Raw genomic sequence first — 24,231 nt, 5'->3', positions numbered from 1 at the left:
TTGTACATTGGAATGTGGTTTGCTAGGACGTTGCTAGGTCGTTGCATATTGGCATGAGTCAAAAGAGCTGACTGTCCTTTCCTCTCTTTTTTTTATTTCTCATTCTTATTGATGATGTGGTGGCTAATGTCTGTTTAGAGAGAACGGTCTCGTCTTAGCGGCCCCTAATTTAATAACAAACTATCATTTAGACGGAAGTGAATCAATCAAAACTAACTAGCTGGAAAAAACATTTTTCAAGAACCACTATAAAACTAAACCAATCTCTGTTACCTTAAATTATATGTTTATCTCTGTAAAGCTGCTTTGAAACAATCTACATTGTTAAAAGCGCTATATAAAGGAGGATGACTTGACTTGGCTTGACTAATGCTAAATTAACACATCACTATGTTTTTTTTGGCAGAAACTAATGTTAGCCTAACATTGCGAATTTTTTGCAAGGGAAACTTTTGTTGTGCCTTAAAGTTGAAAGATGCATTGTTAGGATCAGTATGAATAGATTTACAGTGGGATGCGTTTGATGAGTAAGATTAAGATACCCAGGTCACCTTGAGGTATTTCCAGTAGCTTGAACAAAAGCCTCTTTGAGGGGCAGCACTTCCTATGGTTCTATCCAACCATCTGCCACAACATCTTACTCACTCGACCGCCTTTATTTTACCCTCTCGATCATTATATAATTTGAACACTGAGATTTAATTAGGACTTCTTAGTAAAAAATCTTCCAGGCTTCAGCTTTGATTTGGTTTGAATGTCAGTTTTGCTCCACCCAGACCTGTACAGGCACGCAGAAGATGATGAATGAAAGAAATGAAAACATAATATTTGTGGTGCGGTCTAAAAGCCAACAGTTGACTAAGAAAAGTTAGCAATGTTATTAGGCAATAGAAAAATAAAACATATATATATAAATATTATCAGGCACACATAGAGATTAAACTAGCTCAGTAAAGCTTCACTGATGAGTCTTGCCGAAGTGACTACGAGCGCAGACGGCTAGTGAACTCACTTTTTTTGGAAGTGCAAGTGCAACCCAGTGACTATGGATCAGTAAGTGGATTTCTCCTCGAGCAATGGCTGCCTGCCCATCTGGACACGCACGTAAAGCCCAGATTACACAGAGTAATGGTTATGCAGGGGTCAGTGGGAGGGGAGCAGACAGAGCTCATCGCCAATCTGGTACGGACTTATTATCTGCAAATACATAATGTGTTTTCATTGATATTTGGGGTTAAAGTTTTTTTTTCTTCAGTACAATACAGTACAGTATGGCTTTATTATAGTAAAATTGTAGTAAACATGTTTTTCTTTTTGCGGATTTGTTATTGATTACATTTGTACAACCGCAGTTTTACTGCAAATACCATGGTTAAACTAGGGTTAGAGTAGCAAAACTATGGTTAATTTTTGGGTAAATTTGGTTAAATACACCAATTAAGGGTGCCTTTGTCATTTTTTACATCTTATAGTGGAACTGTCACATTAACATTTTTGCTCACTTGACGTTTATTGCCACAAGGTTTGATGTAAAATACACGAAAACTAAAATAGGACTGTTGTCATTCTGAAGATAAAAATCAGTTTTTATGGTACAGACAGAAAGTCAAGCATGCACACAACACGGCACTACTGTTGTCAACACAGGCCAACACAAGTGTCAAAGACTGATGTACAGAACTCAAGAAACAGCTGTGACCAAGTATCGCTTTAACTGACGGACTGAATCTCTTAACAGCTTTAGAGATTTCTTAGAGTTGCGCCTTAGACAATTGACATCATGGCTGACCAACTTTTCTTTTGTGATTAAGCTTATTGTCTCAAACTGCAGTGAAAGCACACAATTGGTTAAATCGTGGGTGAACTAAAGAGATTAACAAGGGACTTTAGTGACTCTTGATGATAATGAGGGACACAGCAATGGATTTTAAAACCCTGTAGTGGTATTAGCCCCTTCAAAACATGGCCAGGGCCAGAGAGTGTCTCCCCTCCCTCACCTTTACAATATATTTCCTGTTTGTAGGGCAGGGTCTTTATTGCATTCAAATCTGCTGTATGTGTATTAGATCCACAGCATCCCCCAGTCAGCCAACAAATTTTAATTTTAAATCCCAATAAATATAGGGGCAATTTCGCAAAAAATCTTCAAATAGACAGATTTTACAATCATGGAAGGTAAATCGTATGAAGCCCCTGAAAACTGGGTTCAGTTTATTTCTCCTTCCTTCTTTTTCAGAATGTTATTGCCCTAATGCTTCAGGGCAACACAGCACTATGCCGTTCACAATTTAAAAGGCTTTATGTCCAACAGACACCGGAAAAGCGCCATTTTCTAATGTTTTATTTTCTGTTTTCCATGTAGGAGCGCATTACACCACTAGAGGGCGACAAAAGCACAGATATCGCAAGGACATCTAGTATTTGCATTTGAGTTGTGAAAGATTGATGTAATTCTCACCCACAATACAGGATTGCACAGCAGACAGAGTTTAAAAAAAGTAGCCTACATGAAAAGTCAGCTTTTATTTCATCCATAAAAATAAACTTAAGGCTTGGCACTGAAGAAAATACTGTAGGTTGGTTGATCTAAATATATATGGTGATACACATAATAGTTGATTTTTCAGTAATATTTGAAATATAGGTATAGTTTTACAAACGAATATTCTAGTATTATATAATATGACCCAAATTTTGTTTTGCTACAACTATTAGAATTTACCATGTGTCTGAAAAATCTTTTGTGGTAATATTTGTGTTTAATTATTTAGTTTTATTTTGTATCTCCTGCTTAAACATTAATTATTAGTGCAAGCACAAAAAATAAGTCAATAAAAATATGCAATTAATAAAAAAAAAATACACAAATAAAAAAAAGTGTATTTTGTGAATGAAAAAAAGAGAATATTTTGAAAATACAAAAAGTTGCGGGAAAGTACTTCCAAGGTCAAAGATCATAGGGAGATGATCAAAGTTTTCTATCTCTTTTCTTTCTTTTTAATGCTTTTTTTAATGCTATGAATATCCTACACAATGTAAAGGGAGAGAAAAAGAAAAACTGAACAGAAAAAGGCCAGAGAGAAACAATTATATGATATGAAATGTGTTTAGCCAAGTGATTTCCCTTAAATTATAATTTTTTAACTCCGTTGATTAGTTAAGTGCATCAGTGTTGCATTGTTTAATGTTCATGTGACAGATGAAAAATAGCCTAATAATATTAAAATATTAATGAATACCCACTCACCATCCGCTTTTATGGCAAACAACGTCAGCATTTTGTAAGCCAGAGACTCTCTTTTTTAAGAAGGACCCTGTAAGGTCACACTTTCCCAAACCTCAAAGCCTGACCCATCCGGGTCCCGGTGCCAATTCTGCTCTGCTGAAAGAAGCAGCCGAAGTCACCGGTGCACGAAACCCGAAGAGCTCAAGAGGAAAATCTGCAGTGCAACAGCAAGATTTCAGTGATCACACGTTCATAATAAGTTTTCTCGCAGCTCTCTGAAGTAATTCATCCTGATGGGGCAGTTGTATGGAGCTAGAATTGTGTCTTTATTACATGCGAGAAAATAAATGATCTGAGTGAAAAAAAAGTTTGAGAGAAAAAGTTATCACACTGATAGCAAAAAAAAAAACAATTTCATGAGAGAAAAAGAATATTTGAGAGAAAAAGTTTTTATAGAAAAAAATAATAATATTTGAGACTAAAAAAAGTTTTGAGAGAAAGTGTTTTCTAAAAAAATATAAATTTGAATTTTTTAAAATTATTTCTGAGAAAACAAATCTCTCTCAAAATACTTTGAAAAAAACTCAAATATATATTTTTTGCCATCAGTGTGAAAAATTTTCTCTAAAAAAAAGCGTTTCTCTCAAAACGCTTGATCTTTTTCTCTCAAATATTCTTTTTTCTCTCATGAAATGCTTTTTTTGCTATCAGTGTGATAAATTTTTTTTCTCTCAAAAGTTTTTTACCATAGTACTTTCAGTTGCACAATGGTACTAAAATATTACCATATTTATATAGCATGATAATTGCATGCTGCTTCAGTGTAGTTCAAAGCATAGCATGGAATTACAGCAACAAAAAAAGGTACAATGGAGAAATTTCTGATCAAAACCTGATGGTCTCATGTAACAGTGGTTCCATGAAATATGTGGGAAAAAACAATGGTATTGCATGGTAACCCTTGTGAAAAAAAGAAGTTTGCGTGTTGAATGTGCTTCAGATCTTAAAAGTGTAATTTAAGTGTAAAAAACTGTAGATTATATTATTAGATAATACAAAATTAATTAAATAAAGGGCCACTTAAGTGCTTAAAGATAATATACTTTCAAGTACACTTTCAAAAAGTACACTGTAATAATGTAAACATAAAAGTTTTACTTTAAAGCACATTTTAAATAATAATCTTTTGTCATTTTTTAAAGTACACTTATTTTGATATGTCGATCAACTAAAGTTCAAGTACTTGATTATATTTTAACTTTAATTTAAAACTTAATATTAAATTATATTATAATTTTAACTGAAGTGCGTTATTTGCTACTGCATTTAAAGTTAATTATTTTAAAATGTACTTCATTGCCACTTTATCATTAATATTTAACTATAAATATATTTAAATAGATGACATTCAAATATCTATAGAAATGATATTAGTTTACCATTAATGTTTGTCCGTATTTGTCAGTACACTTTAGCCATATTTCAAAGACTATTAAAGTAATTATAAAATTATATAAAGATGCTTAAATTCAACTAATTGCATTTGATATTTAAATAGCCTTTTAAAAGTATGCTAAAGTTTAGGCTACTTCTTTTTCACATGGGAAATAAAATTGCTAATTCCATTTCGGCCGTTCTAGTGACCGAACTATTGGACAGTTGTGCACCTGTTCAAAACCTTTGTCTCTGACCTTGTGCTGTTTCTCTCCCTCCTATTGACTCTAATCAAATGTGTGACCTGCCATCTCATGGCTCTCCATAGGTGCAGTTCACACTCAATACTAATAAAGAGCCTCACTGCCGCCCCCTGCAGGCTGAGTCTGCATTAACTCACTGCCGCCCCCTGCAGGCTGACTCACACATGCCCCCTCTGCATTAACTCCCTGCCGCCCCCTGCAGGCTGAGTCTGCATTAACTCACTGCAGCCCCCTGCAGGCTGACTCACACATGCCCCCTCTGCATTAACTCACTGCAGCCCCCTGCAGGCTGACTCACATATGCCCCCTCTGCATTAACTCACTGCAGCCCCCTGCAGGCTGACTCACATATGCCCCCTCTGCATTAACTCACTGCAGCCCCCTGCAGGCTGACTCACACCTACCCCCTCTGCATTAACTCACTGCCGCCCCCTGCAGGCTGACTCACACATGCCCCCTCTGCATTAACTCACTGCAGCCCCCTGCAGGCTGACTCACACATGCCCCCTCTGCATTAACTCACTGCCGCCCCCTGCAGGCTGACTCACACCTGCCCCCTCTGCATTAACTCACTGCCACCCCCTGCAGGCTGACTCGCACCTGCCCCCTCTGCATTAACTCCCTGCCACCCCCTGCAGGCTGACTCACACATGCCCCCTCTGCATTAACTCACTGCCGCCCCCTGCAGGCTGACTCACACCTGCCCCCTCTGCATTAACTCACTGCCACCCCCTGCAGGCTGACTCACACCTGCCCCCTCTGCATTAACTCACTGCCGCCCCCTGCAGGCTGACTCACACCTGCCCCCTCTGCATTAACTCACTGCCACCCCCTGCAGGCTGACTCACACATGCCCCCTCTGCATTAACTCACTGCCGCCCCCTGCAGGCTGACTCACACCTGCCCCCTCTGCATTAACTCCCAGCCACCCCCTGCAGGCTGACTCGCACATGCCCCCTCTGCATTAACTCACTGCAGCCCCCTGCAGGCTGACTCACACATGCCCCCTCTGCTTTAACTCACTGCAGCCCCCTGCAGGCTGACTCACACATGCCCCCTCTGCATTAACTCACTGCCGCCCCCTGCAGGCTGACTCACACATGCCCCCTCTGCATCAACTCCCTGCCGCCCCCTGCAGGCTGACTCACACATGCCTCCTCTGCATTAACTCACTGCCGCCCCCTGCAGGCTGACTCACACCTGCCCCCTCTGCATTAACTCCCTGCCGCCCCCTGCAGGCTGACTCGCACCTGCCCCCTCTGCATTAACTCACTGCCGCCCCCTGCAGGCTGAGTCACACATGCCCCCTCTGCATTAACTCACTGCCGCCCCCTGCAGGCTGACTCACACATGCCCCCTCTGCATTAACTCACTGCCGCCCCCTGCAGGCTGACTCACACCTGCCCCCTCTGCATTAACTCACTGCCGCCCCCTGCAGGCTGACTCACACCTGCCCCCTCTGCATTAACTCACTGCTGCCCCCTGCAGGCTGACTCACACCTGCCCCCTCTGCTTTAACTCACTGCTGCCCCCTGCAGGCTGAGACACACCTGCCCCCTCTGCTTTAACTCACTGCTGCCCCCTGCAGGCTGACTCACACCTGCCCCCTCTGCATTAACTCACTGCCACCCCCTGCAGGCTGACTCGCACCTGCCCCCTCTGCATTAACTCACTGCCGCCCCCTGCAGGCTGACTCACACCTGCCCCCTCTGCATTAACTCACTGCTGCCCCCTGCAGGCTGACTCACACCTGCCCCCTCTGCATTAACTCACTGCCACCCCCTGCAGGCTGACTCACACCTGCCCCCTCTGCATTAACTCCCTGCCACCCCCTGCAGGCTGACTCGCACCTGCCCCCTCTGCATTAACTCACTGCCGCCCCCTGCAGGCTGACTCACACCTGCCCCCTCTGCTTTAACTCACTGCTGCCCCCTGCAGGCTGACTCACACCTGCCCCCTCTGCATTAACTCACTGCCACCCCCTGCAGGCTGACTCACACCTGCCCCCTCTGCATTAACTCACTGCCGCCCCCTGCAGGCTGACTCACACCTGCCCCCTCTGCATTAACTCCCTGCCGCCCCCTGCAGGCTGACTCGCACCTGCCCCCTCTGCATTAACTCACTGCCGCCCCCTGCAGGCTGAGTCACACATGCCCCCTCTGCATTAACTCACTGCCGCCCCCTGCAGGCTGACTCACACATGCCCCCTCTGCATTAATTCACTGCCGCCCCCTGCAGGCTGACTCACACCTGCCCCCTCTGCATTAACTCACTGCCGCCCCCTGCAGGCTGACTCACACCTGCCCCCTCTGCATTAACTCACTGCTGCCCCCTGCAGGCTGACTCACACCTGCCCCCTCTGCTTTAACTCACTGCTGCCCCCTGCAGGCTGAGTCACACCTGTCCCCTCTCCTTTAACTCACTGCTGCCCCCTGCAGGCTGACTCACACCTGCCCCCTCTGCATTAACTCACTGGCACCCCCTGCAGGCTGACTCGCACCTGCCCCCTCTGCATTAACTCACTGCCGCCCCCTGCAGGCTGACTCACACCTGCCCCCTCTGCATTAACTCACTGCTGCCCCCTGCAGGCTGACTCACACCTGCCCCCTCTGCTTTAACTCACTGCTGCCCCCTGCAGGCTGACTCACACCTGCCCCCTCTGCATTAACTCACTGCCACCCCCTGCAGGCTGACTCGCACCTGCCCCCTCTGCATTAACTCACTGCCGCCCCCTGCAGGCTGACTCACACCTACCCCCTCTGCATTAACTCACTGCCGCCCCCTGCAGGCTGACTCACACCTGCCCCCTCTGCATTAACTCACTGCCGCCCCCTGCAGGCTGACTCACACCTGCCCCCTCTGCATTAACTCACTGCCACCCCCTGCAGGCTGACTCACACCTGCCCCCTCTGCATTAACTCACTGCCGCCCCCTGCAGGCTGACTCACACCTGCCCCCTCTGCTTTAACTCACTGCTGCCCCCTGCAGGCTGACTCACACCTGCCCCCTCTGCATTAACTCACTGCCGCCCCCTGCAGGCTGACTCACACCTGCCCCCTCTGCATTAACTCACTGCCGCCCCCTGCAGGCTGACTCACACCTGCCCCCTCTGCTTTAACTCACTGCTGCCCCCTGCAGGCTGACTCACACCTGCCCCCTCTGCATTAACTCACTGCCACCCCCTGCAGGCTGACTCGCACCTGCCCCCTCTGCATTAACTCACTGCCGCCCCCTGCAGGCTGACTCGCACCTGCCCCCTCTGCTTTAACTCACTGCTGCCCCCTGCAGGCTGAGTCACACCTGCCCCCTCTGCATTAACTCCCTGCCGCCCCCTGCAGGCTGACTCGCACCTGCCCCCTCTGCATTAACTCACTGCCGCCCCCTGCAGGCTGACTCACACCTGCCCCCTCTGCTTTAACTCACTGCTGCCCCCTGCAGGCTGAGTCACACATGCCCCCTCTGCATTAACTCACTGCCGCCCCCTGCAGGCTGACTCGCACCTGCCCCCTCTGCATTAACTCACTGCCGCCCCCTGCAGGCTGACTCGCACCTGCCCCCTCTGCATTAACTCACTGCCGCCCCCTGCAGGCTGACTCGCACCTGCCCCCTCTGCATTAACTCACTGCCACCCCCTGCAGGCTGACTCGCACCTGCCCTAGTTGTGTCTCAATCTACTTGTTCGTAAGCTTTTCAGTGAATACAGATTTAAATGTCTTTATGTTCTTAAGAAATGTTGAGAATCTCTCTGTTGAGAATGTCTTGTGTGTTAACCGTAAACATACTCTGCATTTGACGCATTTCTTGAACCAGAATACCTGGAGTAAGCATGGCTTGGGTTAATCAACCGAGGGTTTAAGGTGTGTTTGACGGTAAGATAACCTTGCTTTCAGGATTCAGTTTGATTCTCAGGAAAACACCAAACCAGTTCAAATGTCTAACCCTTGGATAAAGGATCTGTCAATCATGTAAATCTTAATAAATGTACATTCTTCTTCAGGGTTTGGTTTGGTTTTATCCCTGTGATGGAGTAAATGGTTTGACAACAAAGTCAAAGTCAAAGTACAAAGTCTAAGTAAGATTTATTGTCATTTGCAGGTGTTTGTCTGTAGCAGGTCAAGAAACCAAATACAGTGTTCATTAGAGCCACAGGGCATATAGTTTTATGTATAAACACAATATGTGTGTCATGCCTTACCACGTCATGTTACCTGTTTGCATATGCTCTTCTCTGTACACTATACAAGCAGCTGATGCCCAGGTAACTAAACAAACATAATTTCTCAATACCCTGAGACTTCCTGGTTTCCTCAATGTCTTTTTTGTCTTTAGGCATGCAAACATCACCTGTAGAAGTGGCTTTGCACAGACAGTGATGGAGATTTGATATATAAATCTGCTGAGCTGCAGGAATGACTGCTGTTGTTGACACTGTAAATTAGTTTTTCTTCAGTGAAACTGGGTGTGTCTGTTTCAGCGGATTTAAATCAACTGCGTTCAAACACAGCCTTGCATGGACCCAAACGAAGGGTCTTGGGCTCCACAGGTAATCTTTCTGCTAGACAGACCACCTTCTTTGACATGTCAGCGTGACTTCAAATCCTCACGAGATCTGCAGATGCAAAGCGTTGGGCTTGTTGGGTTTCGCCTGCATGGAGATGTAATAGAGGCTTTAATAACATGACGGCTGGACTTTTGCCCCTCTGTAGGCCGACAGGTGATCTGACGACGGACCGTTTCTCTATTTTACTGGATTAATCCCTGATTCATTCCATAGAATCTTTTTGAGGTATGTTGTTCCTGTTGTTCAAGATATTGAAGTTCTTACTATAGAATAACTTTGAAGTTATCAAAGGAGCATGTGGTTTAAAATCTGAAATATGTCATACCTGTTCTAGGGTGTGTACTGAACAAATAAAAGACTAAATGTACTCATGTGTAATAGCACAGAAATATGTATGTATGTATGTATTAAGGGAATACTTATTTGATGATATATATTGTGATAAGTTAACAAAGATAGAAAAGCGTTGTGGGTAATATTAGTAATGTTTTGAGCAGAAAAGCTTGATTGAATGACTGGAATATCTGGAGACAAATTTGTGTTTACCTAATAATACAATAAGATATTTGCACACAACGTTCATGACACAGACACACCTATTACAGTAAACAAAAGCAAATGGGAAATCTCTGACGCTTGAATGCAATCCAATGAACGTAATCATTTCAGGGTTGTGTTTGTCTGCCTGTTTACAATGATGTACATTTATTTTAGGAGGCTGATGGAGTGACGATAACTAAGGAAATATGGATGTTTTTAGACTGGGTCTTTTCCTTCTGATCACCATGGGTGAGTTTTCATATTCAGTAAATATTCAATTAACTTCTTAATCATATTTTTGTCCCTTTTTCCAGTATATTTTTCTTTAAAACAAGATACATTTGCTTGTTTTTTTTTCATTCACTAGTAAATTATTTTTCTTTTTAAAGTGTAAACCACTCAAAATGTATTCTAAAATTATATTATTTGAAAACAAGTCTTGTTATGTTGAACAATTTTGCTTCTTAAGTACAATTTATTAAATTTTTACAAATACTGATTAAGAAAACCCACATCCCTACAGAGGTTAACTGGCTTGGAGAATGATTAAGAATAAGATTTTCAAAGTGGAACACTTTTAATAGAGTTTAATTTGTAATTGTGATTTACAGACTTCGAAAAGTCATTGAAATTAGTGCAATCTTACAAAGTAATGGACATGGGAATGCAGTATGGGGCAAGTTGACACACTTTACTCTAGTCAATATTTCTTAGGGTTGGTCTATATTTGATTTGGTCACACTATATGAAAACTGCCATTAAAAAGCTACATTTATAATTTTTTTAATTGTAATTATTAAATTATTATGTCATTGTGTAAATTGAAAACATTTAGAACAACCTGTCATTTAAGAAAATTAAAAAAATATGATTTTTGTTCGAAAATTCAATTTCACACAAACTGAACTTCACAAAAAACAAACATTTGTGTAATTTTGAAACTCAAAACCCACAAATGTGTGTAATTAATTGTGGACATTTGACTAAAGTTTTGGTTTTAGCTTTAGTTTTAGTTTTGTGACAACCATCCCTGGTCTATAGTTTTGCCTAGCTCTTTGATAATGCACTTTTGTTTCATTTCAACAGAGGAAAACCAAGAGAAGTTGTAGAATATAATTACCTATAATGCCTATATACTAGAAAAAAGTATATTTTTGTATATTTAGATCCAGTTATTCAAAACATGTTGAATACCCCCCCCCCCCCCCAAGAAAACATGATTTGAACAACTGGATCTAAATAGCAATCTTTGTCAGTGTTTTGAATCTTTTGTCTAATTCCCCGCAGGAGTGTGTGCAGCGCTGGAGCTCCAGCCTCTCAATGCAGTGGTGTTTCGTGGGTCCGAGGCTCGGTTCAACTGCAGCACGACTGTGAGCACGTCTGTCATGACCTGGACCGTCGACAGACTCCTGGTAGTCTCCATTACAGAGGCATCTGGGGTGCAGACTAGCGCAGATCGCTTCTCTGCCACAAATTTCACCACGCCTGGAAATTACAAATGGGAGTTTAAAATTAGCAAGGTGCAGAGAAGCGATGCTGGTGAAGTGGCTTGTCAGGTTCTGGGTGGACAGCTTCAGAGGGCCACACTGTCTGTCCAAGGTGAGAATCATTTCACCTGACCCGTGCGTCTACCATACACCTTACACAAATGACGTATGTTTGGAGTATAGGAAATGTTTTGAGTATATAGAGATATGACAAAGTGAAAGATGAAAGTGTTTTATATATAAATATATATACAGAAATTAAAACTTATAAGAATCCTGAAAAATGTACCAAGGTTTCTACACTGAAAAAAACAATAAGTTAAATTTAGGCTACTTAATTTTTCTTTGCCAAGTTTTTGCACGAATATTTTTTAAGTAAATTTCACATATGGAACTAAGTAAACTCGACTTAACTAAGTTAAGTGAAAGTAACAGAAAATAAGTAATTTTGATTGGCTAGTAAAAGGTTGAGTAATATCTAGTTGAAGTTTACTTTGCAATACTTTTCACTTAAACAATAAAACATTGATTAAAACCACTCGTTCAAAATGTATGCTTTACTTAGAATCATCTAAGTAATTAATATGATAGATACCATACTGTTAAAAACGCATGATGTTAACGCAGAGACCTCAATACTTGGTAATACACAATGACGGTAACATTTTATGGATCTTTTTTGTTTTTGAATGTGTCATTTTGAGTAGAAAATGAACTCCAAGCGTCACAAAATGGCACTTCACTAATCCTAACAACAAAAGTAATGATAAAACAGTGTAAATACAGCTGGAAAACAGTTAAAAAATCAACCTCTTTAATTACTCAAGGCCCAGTGCATGATGGGAACACCAGTATCAGAAAATTGTACTTAATTTTATAACGTTGATATTTATGTTTTCATTTCTACACGCTTGAATTTAGTACTAATATAGACTTTACTTAGTTTTTTAAATTCTTGCCTGAACTTTTTCATGTAAATAACATTGTTTTTTTCTGAAGTATTTACTTCACCTCAAAATATTTTTTATCAGTGTAGGTGTAGCACAACTGTTTTCAACTGTTGATAATAAAAACAAAATCATCATATTGTAGTTTCTGAAGGATCATGTGACACTGAAGACTGGAGTAATGATGCTGAAAATTCAGCTTTGATCACAGGAGTAAATTATATGGGTACGGCTGAAGCTTTCTGAACTGTCTGTATGATCCAGGCCCTTCCAGTCTTTTTAAGAACATTAAACAAGGATCATGTAAACTTTTTAAAGCGGACAAACACAAATGCATGATTTAATTTCTCTTAAGATTTTTAATGAGTGATAGTTTCCTCTCATTTCCACTGTGTCGTTTATTCTTGGGTTGCATTTGCACAGATTGCCTTTGGCTTTACAGATTTGACAGGAGTCAGTTTATTAAAACTCTCTGTGTTCAAACTACGGCTTCTCAAATGCAAGTCTGCAGCCTTAATGATTTTTGTCATGGTTTGAATGTTCAGTTAGACTCCACAACAGCGCCGACCTTGTTGCTTAAAGCTTCATCTTAAAGTTTAAGTGAGTTCCAGCCCCTACATCCATAAGCTGATCTTGTTTACAACCAGTGTTGGGAGTAACGCGTTACAAAAGTAATGCATTACAGTAACATATTACTTTTTGCTGTAACGCAGTAGTGTAAGGCATTACTTATCAATTTTCAGTAATATTTTACTCGGTACATGTTCAGTAAGGCTTGCGTTACAACAGACTTTTAGTTTTAATTGTAAAACAAACAACAACAAAAAACAGCAAGACCGCGAGACATTAACGAATGAAAAATGCAAGTAGGCTAAATATACCTGTTCGTGGTCAGTCAATAGCCGCGTGTGGTGTCCAAGTCTGTAAATAAAGACTTAATGGCAGCGTCTGATATATTTGTATAGCGATTTATTTTTTACAGGAGTGCCGTGAGGTATGATTTCGGCCTCTGTGCTCGCGCTGGCCAGTGGAAAAGCGGCTAATGGTGAAGATGGCATGAAGAAGACTACATTCGCGAGATGGACGTATGCGCATTAGGCTATTCGTTCTGTGTTTTTTTTCTAAACAGTTAGGCTATGTTTATGTGGTATTTTTCATGTTTTCATCACAAAATCATGTTTTTGATGCGGTGGTGACGCGTTCATGTAAGGGCGGCGGCGCTGCCGATGCACCGAACAGCTGTCACAAAGAACCGGCAAAAGCAATGATTATGAATATGTCAAATATAGGAAGGAGACATTTTAATTGTTTATTAATAAAGTCAAGATGAAGTTGACGATGCTGCCTCGCGATCTTCGCAGTAGTGAATGCACCAGAGAGAAATGCACATTTCATTTCATAAGCAGAGAGCAGTCTGTTTTCTTTCGTTTTGAATTGTTCTGTTTACAAGTAGACATTTCAATATAGATATATTTTTCAGGTCCGTGAATAGGCTACCTTATACGCTGAGTTTCGGTATTAGACGCGCTCCAGTTCACGCGCTTAAATCCAGGCAATTGGTTGACGAAACATTGATTAAATTTAAGATCCAATTAATACAAAACGAAATTCACTTTAAAGAAAGGCTTTGTGTGTGTAAGGTCTCTGTGAGAGTTTTAAAGCAGTCTTTTAGTGCCGCTTCAGAGCGGTCGCGTCCATAACGGAGAACTGTCACGTCTGTAACATTGTTTTTTCCTCATAAATGCGAACACGAAAAATAAAATAAAATGAATATTTTATGTTCTGTGGAGAGCCAACCCTTCTTTATCCGATTTGCGCGGTGTAATTCACAGAATTACAAAAATAAAAAAAATAAAAAAATCGTTGCCTCCTAAAAGTTAAAGATTTTTTTTGTCATGCATGACTGTCTATTTCCCTAATATTAAATATAAAACGCATGTGTAGACTGATATTTTTCTAATGTCTGGACTCCTTTCAGGGAGGAGCCTATGGATAAACAGACGTTTCAATATTTTGGTAATGCATTTTCTGAGAATTTATATTTAAAGTTTTGACTGCAAATGTCATGTCCATAACGCTGGAATTCCCAAATTTTAAATAATTTATCCTCAACTAGTTTTGTGGTGTAGGTCTACGTATTTTATAATGTTAAGTTAACTTCAGATAATACTAATAGTAATTTAAAGATGTGGTAGCATTGGAACTGGACGGTATGGATAACGCTGGGAGTTGGAAGGGGTGTGTCGCGATTCTGCAGGTTCGTGGATCTGAGTGTCGCGATTTCGGTTTCATATGATATGGCATATCCTTACAGCCCTAGTCATTTTAGAATGTTAAGTTCTACTCCTGTATAGTTATTTTGGTGAAAGTAACTCAAAAGTAATACAGGAGTAATGTAACGCATTACAATTCTGAGACAGTAATATTGTAAGGTAATGAATTACTTTTAAATAACAGTAACAAGTAATATATAATGTATTACAGTTTGGGAGTAACTTGCACAACACTGTTTACAACCGATAAGCATTACTCAGCGATTTTCTGCATGACAGAGCGTAAAATGCAGCCTGAACATTCCCAGAGACGTCTCCTTAAATAAATCTTCACTGACTATTGCCCTCATTAGCACTTAATTAACCTATGTGGACCAAAACGCATCTATCAACCAAATAACAGGAGTAATTGTTTCTCCTAAACAACAATGACCAAACTGAGACTTCCTAGGAATTTCACTTAACATTTCAACAAGGTCCCATCAAGACATCAAGTCAAAGATCGCAATAGAAACTCAAATATTCTCACCAAATTTCTCCCAATCCAAATGATATTCATTATTACATTTATAATATATAATGTTATTTTTCAATATTACTCTAGTCTATACAAATGGAAAGATAAGTCAACACTTTGGTTTAGGGTCCAATTCTCACTATTGCTTATTAGCATGTATATTACTAGGATATTGGTTTTTATTAGTTCTTATACAGCACATATTAATTTGCTTATTCTGCATGACCATATTCTACATCCATAATCCTACCCAATACCTAAACTTAACAACTACCTTACTATTAATAAGCAGTAATTAGGAGTTTACTGAGGCAAAAGTCATAGTTAATAGTTAGTTAAAATTGAGAATTTAACCCTAAACTAAAGTGTGATTTCTCGCCAGTGAACAGGAAACGTTTTCAGAAGATTCAGTCAAGGTTTGAATGAACGTTGTTGCAGTAAAGTTAATAGGATAAAATGTTCAATTAAAGTTATTTGGTCTTTAATAAAGTTCTTGAAACTTTAACTTTGCACAAAAACGTTATTTATTAATTGTTCATGGAATCTTTTTCCTGAAAAGTTTTAGTTGGATGTTCGGTTAACTTTAAAAAAGAAAAAATTTTTAATGCATAATTATAAACAAGAATGTTCCCTTATTGTTTGCATAACAAAGATAAAACATTTTAAAACATTTAATTATACTGGACATTTGAAAGGTGCAGTTTGTGATTTCTAGCGGCATCTAGTGGTGAGGTTACGAATTGCAACCAACAAAAGTTACGGTGGCCGACAGGAAAATATGTCATCGTCTGAGACAGCAGAGAGTAGCAGTTCAGCAATGAGGTTTCTTTACAAGGATAAATTAAGAAAGGATGTTTACTTAATTATTCAGTAAAACTATATGTTATTGTGAATATTATTGTTACTTGTTCATCATGTGTCAGTGTTTTATTCGCTGAACTAAGCTTGCTTCCTTGCGCGAAGAGCAACATAGTAACGAAACGCGTTTGTCCGTTTAGGGCCACCGTAGAAACATGTCGGCGCATTTCAATGATCGGGAACCCGCGGTGTGTGTAGACAGAAACTGCTCATTCTAAGCTAATACAAATATAACGGTTCATTAAGTAAGGTCTTTATACACCACTGAAAACTTCTTTTTCAAGGTAGTGAGGAAACGCGCTCTGTAGCGCTGTGTGTTCGCTGTCGGCTACGCTAGAGACATGACCACACAATATGTCGACCTCCATAGAAGGGGGCGCCCGCGGTTATGGAGATATAAACGTCTCATTCTAAGCTAATAAAAACATAACGGTTCATTATGCAAGGTCTTTATACACCACTGAAAACATAGTTATCGATCTTATATTGCATTTATGTCAATAGATCCTCAGAAATATTACACAATGCACCTTTAAATGTTCAGAGATCATTCAGAAATAACATTTTCATCAACTTAATGAGAACGTCAGCAAAACGTTCTTAGAACATATTTTTGTTTGTTGGGTCCTTCCAATGATTCATATTACAAAACAAAACTAACTCCAATAAGTCTCCCGAGCAATGACAGAGTAACCTTTGAGCAATAAAAATGTTCCTCAACTGCAAATTAAACGACCCCTTTGAGGAACCCTGAGTTTCTTGTTCATTCTTTTTTTTAAGTTAATTTTGCCATTTTTTTCCTTTTTAGCATGTTCTTGTCAGATACATTTCAGCTTGATATTTTTTTCATAATAAGTCTTACATGTATCAGAGTCTTCAGAATCAGACATTTCAACTTGAAAAAGTTTAAGTTGAAATTTTGAGCTTGGAAAGCACGTACATATAACTTCTTCATTCTTGACTGCATTATTATAAGTGAATGTTTTGCCTTACAAGATCAGTCAGTGCTTTTATGGTGGACCACAGAAATTACAAAGTGCAGAACAAATCCGAGATGTTATCAGCTACACCTGTGAGTCTCTGCTTTCACCTGTCCTGCTGTCCCGTGGGAAATTATCCGATTACATCTCAAAGTGCGAATAATCAATAATAATCTACTTCTTAATTAAAGTGGACGATGTTTCCAGACATGCTGAACCGTCACTAAAGCAAACTCACAAATCCATAGTGATTAGGGCAGAGTGTGTGTTTAAAGAGATAATTCTGCTCTGTTGTTCTCCAGAACGCGGCAGCGTCGAGATCGTAGGTGGAAATCAGACTAGAACGGAAGGAGCTCAGACGGAGTTCCAGTGCCGGGCCGTGGGCTGGTTTCCCGAGCCCAGCATGTCCTGGTCTGTTAATGGAGTGGGACAATCCTGCAACAGAAGCTCAGTAACACAGGGAAGTGTGTTTAACTCCGGCTGCAATTTGACGGTCACTGCCATCAAAAACTCTTCTGTCCAGTGTCTGGTCACGGTTCCTGCCCTGAACACACCGGATAGCAACACTGTCTTTCTGACCGTCAATAAGAACAGTACGTTGTTTTTTTTCGAGTCATCAACAAATATATTAGATCATAAATTCTAGTAAACAGGGTTTGAGTCCATATAAAGTCAGAATTGCGAGATATAAAGTCAGAATTATGAGATATAAACTCGCATTTGCGAGAAATATACTTGAATTCTGACTTTTTCTCTCAGAATTGCATTTTTATATCTCGCAATTATGACTTTATAATACGCAATTGGGAGATATAAAGTCAGAATTGCGGTAAAAAAAGTCAGAATTGTTCGTTTTTTCTCTCGCAATTCTGACTTTATAACACGCAATTGCAACTTTATATCTCGCAATTCTGACTTTATAACGCACAATTGCAACTTTGTATTTCGCAATTCTGACTTTATAACATACAATTGTGACTTTATATCTCGCAATTCTGACTTTATAACACGCAATTGCAACTTTATATCTCGCAATTCTGACTTCATAACACGCAATTGCGACTTTAAATCTCGTAATTCTGACTTTATAACGCACAATTGCAACTTTGTATTTCGCAATTCTGACTTTATAACACACAATTGCGACTTTATATCTTGCAATTCTGACTTTATAACACGCAATTGCAACATTATATCTCGCAATTCTGACTTCATAACACGCAATTGCGACTTTAAATCTCGCAATTCTGACTTTATAACGCACAATTGCGACTTTAAATCTCGCAATTCTGACTTTATAACGCACAATTGCGACTTTGTATTTCGCAATTCTGACTTTATAACACACAATTGGGACTTTATATCTTGCAATTCTGACTTCATAACACGCAATTTCAACATTATATCTCGCAATTATGACTTTATAACATGAAATTGCGACTTTATATCTCACAATTCTGACTTTATAACACACAATTGCGACTTTATATCTCGCAATTCTGACTTTATAATACGCAATAGCGACTTTATATCTCGCAATTCTGACTTTATAAAACGCAATAGCGACTTTATCTCTCGCAATTCTGACTTTATAATACGCAATAGCGACTTTATATCTCGCAATTCTGACTTTATAAAACGCAATTGCGACTTTATATCTCGCAATTCTGACTTTATAAAACGCAATTGCGACTTTATATCTCGCAATTCTGACTTTATAACACGCAATTGCGACATTATATCTTGCAATTCTGACTTTATAACACACAATTGCGACTTTATTTCTCGCAATTCTGACTTTATAACACGCAATTGCGACTTTATATCTCGCAATTCTGACTTTATAATACGTAATTGCGACTTTATAACACGCAATTCTGACTTTATATCTCGCAATTCTGACAAACAAAGTCACAATTATCTTTTAAAATGTTTTATTTATTTATGTGGCGGAAACAAGCTTCCATAAGGAACAGCTAGAGGGCACTGCAAACACCAATGCAGCCACATGCAGTTTAGTATTATAATCAGAGCTAATTGCAATGATAACTCTGCTGTGCTGTTTGATGCTTTAAAATGATGGTTGATGCATGATTCTCTTATGTTTCTTTAAAAAAAAACAGCTAAAAGAGACCAGACAGTGTTGATCGCTGTCACTGTTGCCTTTAGTGCTGCTGCTCTTTTGTTTCTAATCATCTATGGAATTGTTTTCTTCTGCCTTAGAAGAAAGAAAAGTAAGTATTTGTGGGGATGGACCAAAATTTCCATACTATATCCATATTATATAGTGAGCCAGATTAGTAGCTTTAGTGCATCCCTATTCAGAAAGTCTCGGAGTGTGTAGTTGTGATAAGCTAACTGGATCAAACTAGTCAAACAACGTATCTATCTTATTTATGTAATTCTGGTCTTAATCTGGTATCAACTCATTTATTTTGTCTTTTCTGCAGAATCAAGCTACCAAGAGGAGGTCATAAAGTGAGAAATGAGCTTCAGTGTGTCTTTTGGATTTAGGAGTGATTGAAAATAAAAAATAATGTGAAATTGAGCAATCATTACTTTTAAAATCTTTATCGTTGTAAGTGGCTTTCTAACAGGTCTGAGTTCCCGTTTCAGGGCACGAGTCCAGTCCCCGAACAGGACGCCTGCCACACAAAATGAGCAAGGACGGGACAACCAAGGATATATTACAGATGGACATGATGGTGTGTATGCATAAACAAACACGCACTATCATCCCGTATGTGCATGTACTGGTTTGACCTAAATTAAGCTGAACCAAAGTCTTTGTGGTGTATTCAGGTTTCACCTGAATTTTTATAAATAGCCTATAGCTTGCATTTATATTCTGGGCTCATCTGCTTGCTTGTACATAATATGCATCATTAATAAGGTGTATATTGTATTTTGTCTTATATCATTGCCTTACTACATTAGTACTTAATACTGACTTTGTAAAGATAACTGGTGAGCAATGGAGGAAAGCCTTTGGTGTCCTATAAGGGTATGACATCACATGGAAACTATGAATAAGTTATTATTGCATTCAAAATCTGTTACAAAAACCGGACATGTTTCTGCACACAAGAAGCCTCATTTTAATTTATTTCATTGTCATTTATTTTAATGTGAGGATTCAGGAAAGTATGAATGAACTATAAACCATTATATATAAATCTTTGCTTCTCTTTATTGCAGGACACACCAAGGGCGGAGTCTGGTTTACAAACGTTTCTAACAAACCTCAGGTGATGCCTCAGATCAAGCTTAAAGTCAACATGAAACCAAAACTTCACCTATTTACTTCCTTAACACATATTCCTGATCTTGTTTTAACAATGAATCAATTATTATTCCAAAGAAACATTATTCCAAACAAAAAGCTAAGTGCCCCTATTATGCTTTTTCGGATATTACCTTTCATGTAGTGTGTAATATAGCTGTTTGTCAATGTAAAAGGTCTGCAATGTTTCAATGATTATAATGCATAAAAGATTTAGTTATTATCTCTCAAAAAAGTGCAGCAGATTAGTAAAAAAAATCGTTCACTTTGGTATACAAGCATGAAATTTGGCACAGATACTCTCTAAGGGCCACTATTTTGGAAAAAGGCGTTGGCGACTCAAAAATTCAATATTGCGTCCATTTCAAGATGGCCGCCATTGCTATTCAATGCTTATTATATCAATTATCCAAACAGTAATCCAAGCAGAAAATTTGATACAAACACTCTCTAAAGGACATGTTAATGGAAAAAGATGCTTGTCCCTCAAAAATTCAAGATGGCTGCTGTTTTTAAAGATGGCCACCGTTCCTGTCGAATATTAATTATTTCAATTGTTCAAATGGTGATGCAAGCATAAAATTAGGCAGAAATACTCTTCAAGGAACACTCTTTTGGAAAAAGGTATGTGCCACTCAAAAATTCCGGATGGCGACCATTTTCAAGATGGCCACCATTTCTGTCAAATAGTCATAATATCTGCTTTGTCTCCCTCCTCTCCTTTGACCTGCCGGCTTAGTTAAACTTGCCAGGGATATAAATCCCCCGTCGGCATAGCTCTCAGGTTCATTGGAGTACAAAAGCCTCTCCTGAAGGCAATGTGCAGTCCACAGAGATGAAGGGCCACTGTTAGAAAAAGGAAGTGGCCAGTAAAAATTCAGGAAGGAAAACATTTTTGAAGATGGCCATCTGACCAATCACAACAGACTGGGCCATCAGAGCAGAGTAGACCAATCACAGCAGACTGGGCCATCAGAGCAGAGTAGACCAATCACAGCAGACTGGGTCATCAGAGCAGAGTAGACCAATCACAGCAGACTGGGCCATCAGAGCAGAGTAGACCAATCACAGCAGACTGGGCCATCAGAGCAGAGTAGACCAATCACAGCAGACTGGGTCATCAGAGCAGAGTAGACCAATCACAGCAGACTGGGTCATCAGAGCAGAGTAGACCAATCACAACAGACTGGGCCATCAGAGCAGAGTAGACCAATCACAGCAGACTGGGCCATCAGAGCAGAGTAGACCAATCACAGCAGACTGGGTCATCAGAGCAGAGTAGACCAATCACAGCAGACTGGGCCATCAGAGCAGAGTAGACCAATCACAGCAGACTGGGTCATCAGAGCAGAGTAGACCAATCACAGCAGACTGGGTCATCTGACCAATCAGAGCAGAGTAGACTCTCGGTTTAGAGAGACTGAATCTTTTATCAAACCGTTTAAGACACTAAGAAAATAAGTGATGCTACAATGTATATTATGAGAAAAAATGTTTTGACCTTGGATGCATATAAACCTGTTGTAGGAGAACTCCAAAACATAATTTGGTACCTTTAAAATAGCATAATTGGGGCACTGTAATAATCTTTCATCAAAATGTAACTGTTAAAATCCACTTTGCACCTAATGTTTTTTTCTCTTGTGAATAAAATGCCATAAAATGGGTTGTGAGTGTCTTTCATGTTGACTTCAACATTTCCATGCACTTCACTAGTATGATTATTTGTCAAGAATTCATATATGATACAAATGGTTTTTGTTTTTTCAGATCCTTGATGCTGATGGTCCCAGGAAGCACAGACACATGACCATCGTCTAGAGACAGACAGCAGGTGTTCTGGATTTCTTCTCTCTTGTGAATAAAATCCTCATTTCAGATTTAAAGCTCCACTCCGTAACTTTTTTGGGTTAAAAATGATCCAAAATACATTTTTGAGCAAGTACATAACCAGCCAGTGTTCAAAACTCTCTGCTTGCCATATCTCGATTCAAAACCGTAAGCTTGTAATCATGTTTTTAACTCCAGTGGTACTGGTGGATATTCGAGCATGTGTTTGATCATTACGTCACATCTGTACACATAAAGAAGAGTCTCGGCTAGTAAATACGAGTGTGAGGATGTCTGCGCTGGAGATTTTTAGCCTTTTCTCACAGCACTTGATATAATTAAACGACAATCACCAGTGACAACTCACCCGCTGTAAAATACAAAAGACCTCGGACTTCGGATCGGCTACAGAATAAGAGTCTGCAACCGGGCCATGCGGAAACAATGATAATATCTGAAGGGCATTAAATGTAGTCACGCAATGCTGATGTTGTTAACTTTAACAATTTGACAACAAAGTATAATTTGCACGGTTTGACGAGATATGATAAGCGATGGTTAGATTTAATCAGCGTGATTTACTGCACTGCTTTTTTCCCCGCAGTTGGTCAGAACAAAAGTGGATGTTACTTGCATGTTCAGAGGACATTTTCCGGTGGAAATTCTTATGTTGGTCATAACTTCAAAAAAGTATAATCTGTGAATCCGAATGCCAGTATCCACACCGACTGACAGCTGCACATTCTCCTCAAAACACTGGATTCATCCGTGCAATCGAGGCACAACCCACGTAAAGCTGATAATTCCATGAATAACTGCAATTGCAGATTTCGAACAGAGATGGCGACAAAGAGGAAAAACTACGCACTGCAGCTTTAATTACAGAGGAAAGAAAGTTCGAGGGACTTCATATCAGCACTGGATTATTTATTGGAACACAGAAGCATTTTCCCAGTGGTCTCGGACTTTCGGACCCCACTGAATACTGTATAATTTTTTACCAACAGTGTATGTTTGACATAATGAGCTCACATTTCTCCATATTTAACAGATAACATGATCAAAATAAGGGTGGTTGAGGGGTTGGTTAAGTCTTTAACTTTAGTCATGAAAAAAGTAGATCAGATTTTATGTTGATTCATTAAATATTATGTGCATAATGCATGCATCAGATGCTTGCATTTCCACAGCAGGTTTGTTTGAATCATCCACTGAACATCCTGTTTCCTCCAGAATTATAAAATCATCAGCATATGGCACAACACACCCCGTGAGAGATTTGCTTCCTGTTTTTATGACTGCTTACAATACACCAAAGATTTTTTCATGTGAAGTGTTTAGAGAGGATCATCTTATAATGTGACATCATGCTTCACGGAGCATGATGTGGTTATACAATTAATCTTCGTAAACCACTGATCTTTAACTCCCCACGGGGGAAAACTGCTTAAACTGCTCAATTACACTATTTATACAGTGAAGTGTCATGAAACGGATTGGAAAACTGGCATTCATATCACTTCATAATGAAAAATTCAGATTTAATTTACTAAGACCTTATTTGTAGTTTATCTACACCTTTCCCCATATTTCTACGGCACTAAAATCCATAAAATGAGGATTTTAAACAACTGTTTTAAAAACCTAGGTATAATTAATGTGCTGCAAAATTGCTTTCACTAATGGACGTTTTACAAACTTATTTGTCTTACCTTGTTTATTCTGGAAATAAACACAAAATCCTGATTAAAATCCTGAAAATTATTATTTTTGTCTGATAGACACCATATTTATGTGAACATGATTCTTATGTATTCAGCAATAAACACATTTTTGTACAATTATTTGTTTTAATTTGTCAAATCTTAATGTGCATACATCAACATTTTTTTGGTCCCCATGAGGAAAACAGCTTATAAATCATATTAAATTATGTTTTTTGAAAATGTAAAAATGCAGAAATTGTTTTGAGAGGGTAAAATATACAGTTTGTACAGAACAAAAATCATGTCTATGGAAAGTCCCCATAAAA

At 39.5% G+C, this 24,231-nt stretch overlaps 1 protein-coding gene across 4 annotated transcripts; it reads left to right on the top strand.

Annotated features, from left to right (window-relative positions):
• Nucleotides 1-788: 788 nt before the first annotated feature.
• Nucleotides 789-24,043, top strand: igsf5a (immunoglobulin superfamily, member 5a). 4 transcript variants are annotated; one of them, XM_077195661.1, is made up of 12 exons: nucleotides 789-1,182; nucleotides 9,398-9,466; nucleotides 9,630-9,709; nucleotides 10,199-10,273; nucleotides 11,312-11,623; nucleotides 17,389-17,679; nucleotides 19,210-19,320; nucleotides 19,537-19,564; nucleotides 19,703-19,791; nucleotides 20,285-20,334; nucleotides 22,140-22,203; nucleotides 22,804-24,043. In XM_077195661.1, exons 4-11 carry the CDS (start codon nucleotides 10,231-10,233, stop codon nucleotides 22,188-22,190), a joined length of 975 nt encoding a protein of 324 aa, XP_077051776.1. In that variant the 5' UTR covers nucleotides 789-1,182; nucleotides 9,398-9,466; nucleotides 9,630-9,709; nucleotides 10,199-10,230; the 3' UTR covers nucleotides 22,191-22,203; nucleotides 22,804-24,043. The 4 variants fall into 4 exon arrangements, with proteins under 4 accessions (XP_077051776.1, XP_077051772.1, XP_077051773.1 ...); XM_077195658.1 differs by having other exon boundaries at nucleotides 800-1,182; nucleotides 9,253-9,466; XM_077195659.1 differs by lacking the exon at nucleotides 789-1,182 and adding an exon at nucleotides 9,144-9,181 and having other exon boundaries at nucleotides 9,253-9,466.
• Nucleotides 24,044-24,231: the final 188 nt, after the last annotated feature.

This window comes from Siphateles boraxobius, unplaced genomic scaffold (genome assembly GCF_051911475.1).
Source record: "Siphateles boraxobius isolate OS27281-9 unplaced genomic scaffold, OSU_SipBor_1 34, whole genome shotgun sequence".
In the NCBI taxonomy this organism is placed as follows: domain Eukaryota; kingdom Metazoa; phylum Chordata; class Actinopteri; order Cypriniformes; family Leuciscidae; genus Siphateles; species Siphateles boraxobius.
This window is presented reverse-complemented; position numbering and strand designations above follow the sequence as displayed.

Bases quoted from the DNA above. Each gene is read 5' to 3' on its own strand.
- igsf5a (XM_077195657.1), top strand. From the start codon at position 10,231: ATGGATGTTTTTAGACTGGGTCTTTTCCTTCTGATCACCATGG. The intron at 17,680-19,209 runs GTACGTTGTTTT...AAAAAAAAACAG, and splicing joins TCTGACCGTCAATAAGAACA to CTAAAAGAGACCAGACAGTG. The intron at 19,565-19,702 runs GTGAGAAATGAG...TTCCCGTTTCAG, and splicing joins TACCAAGAGGAGGTCATAAA to GGCACGAGTCCAGTCCCCGA.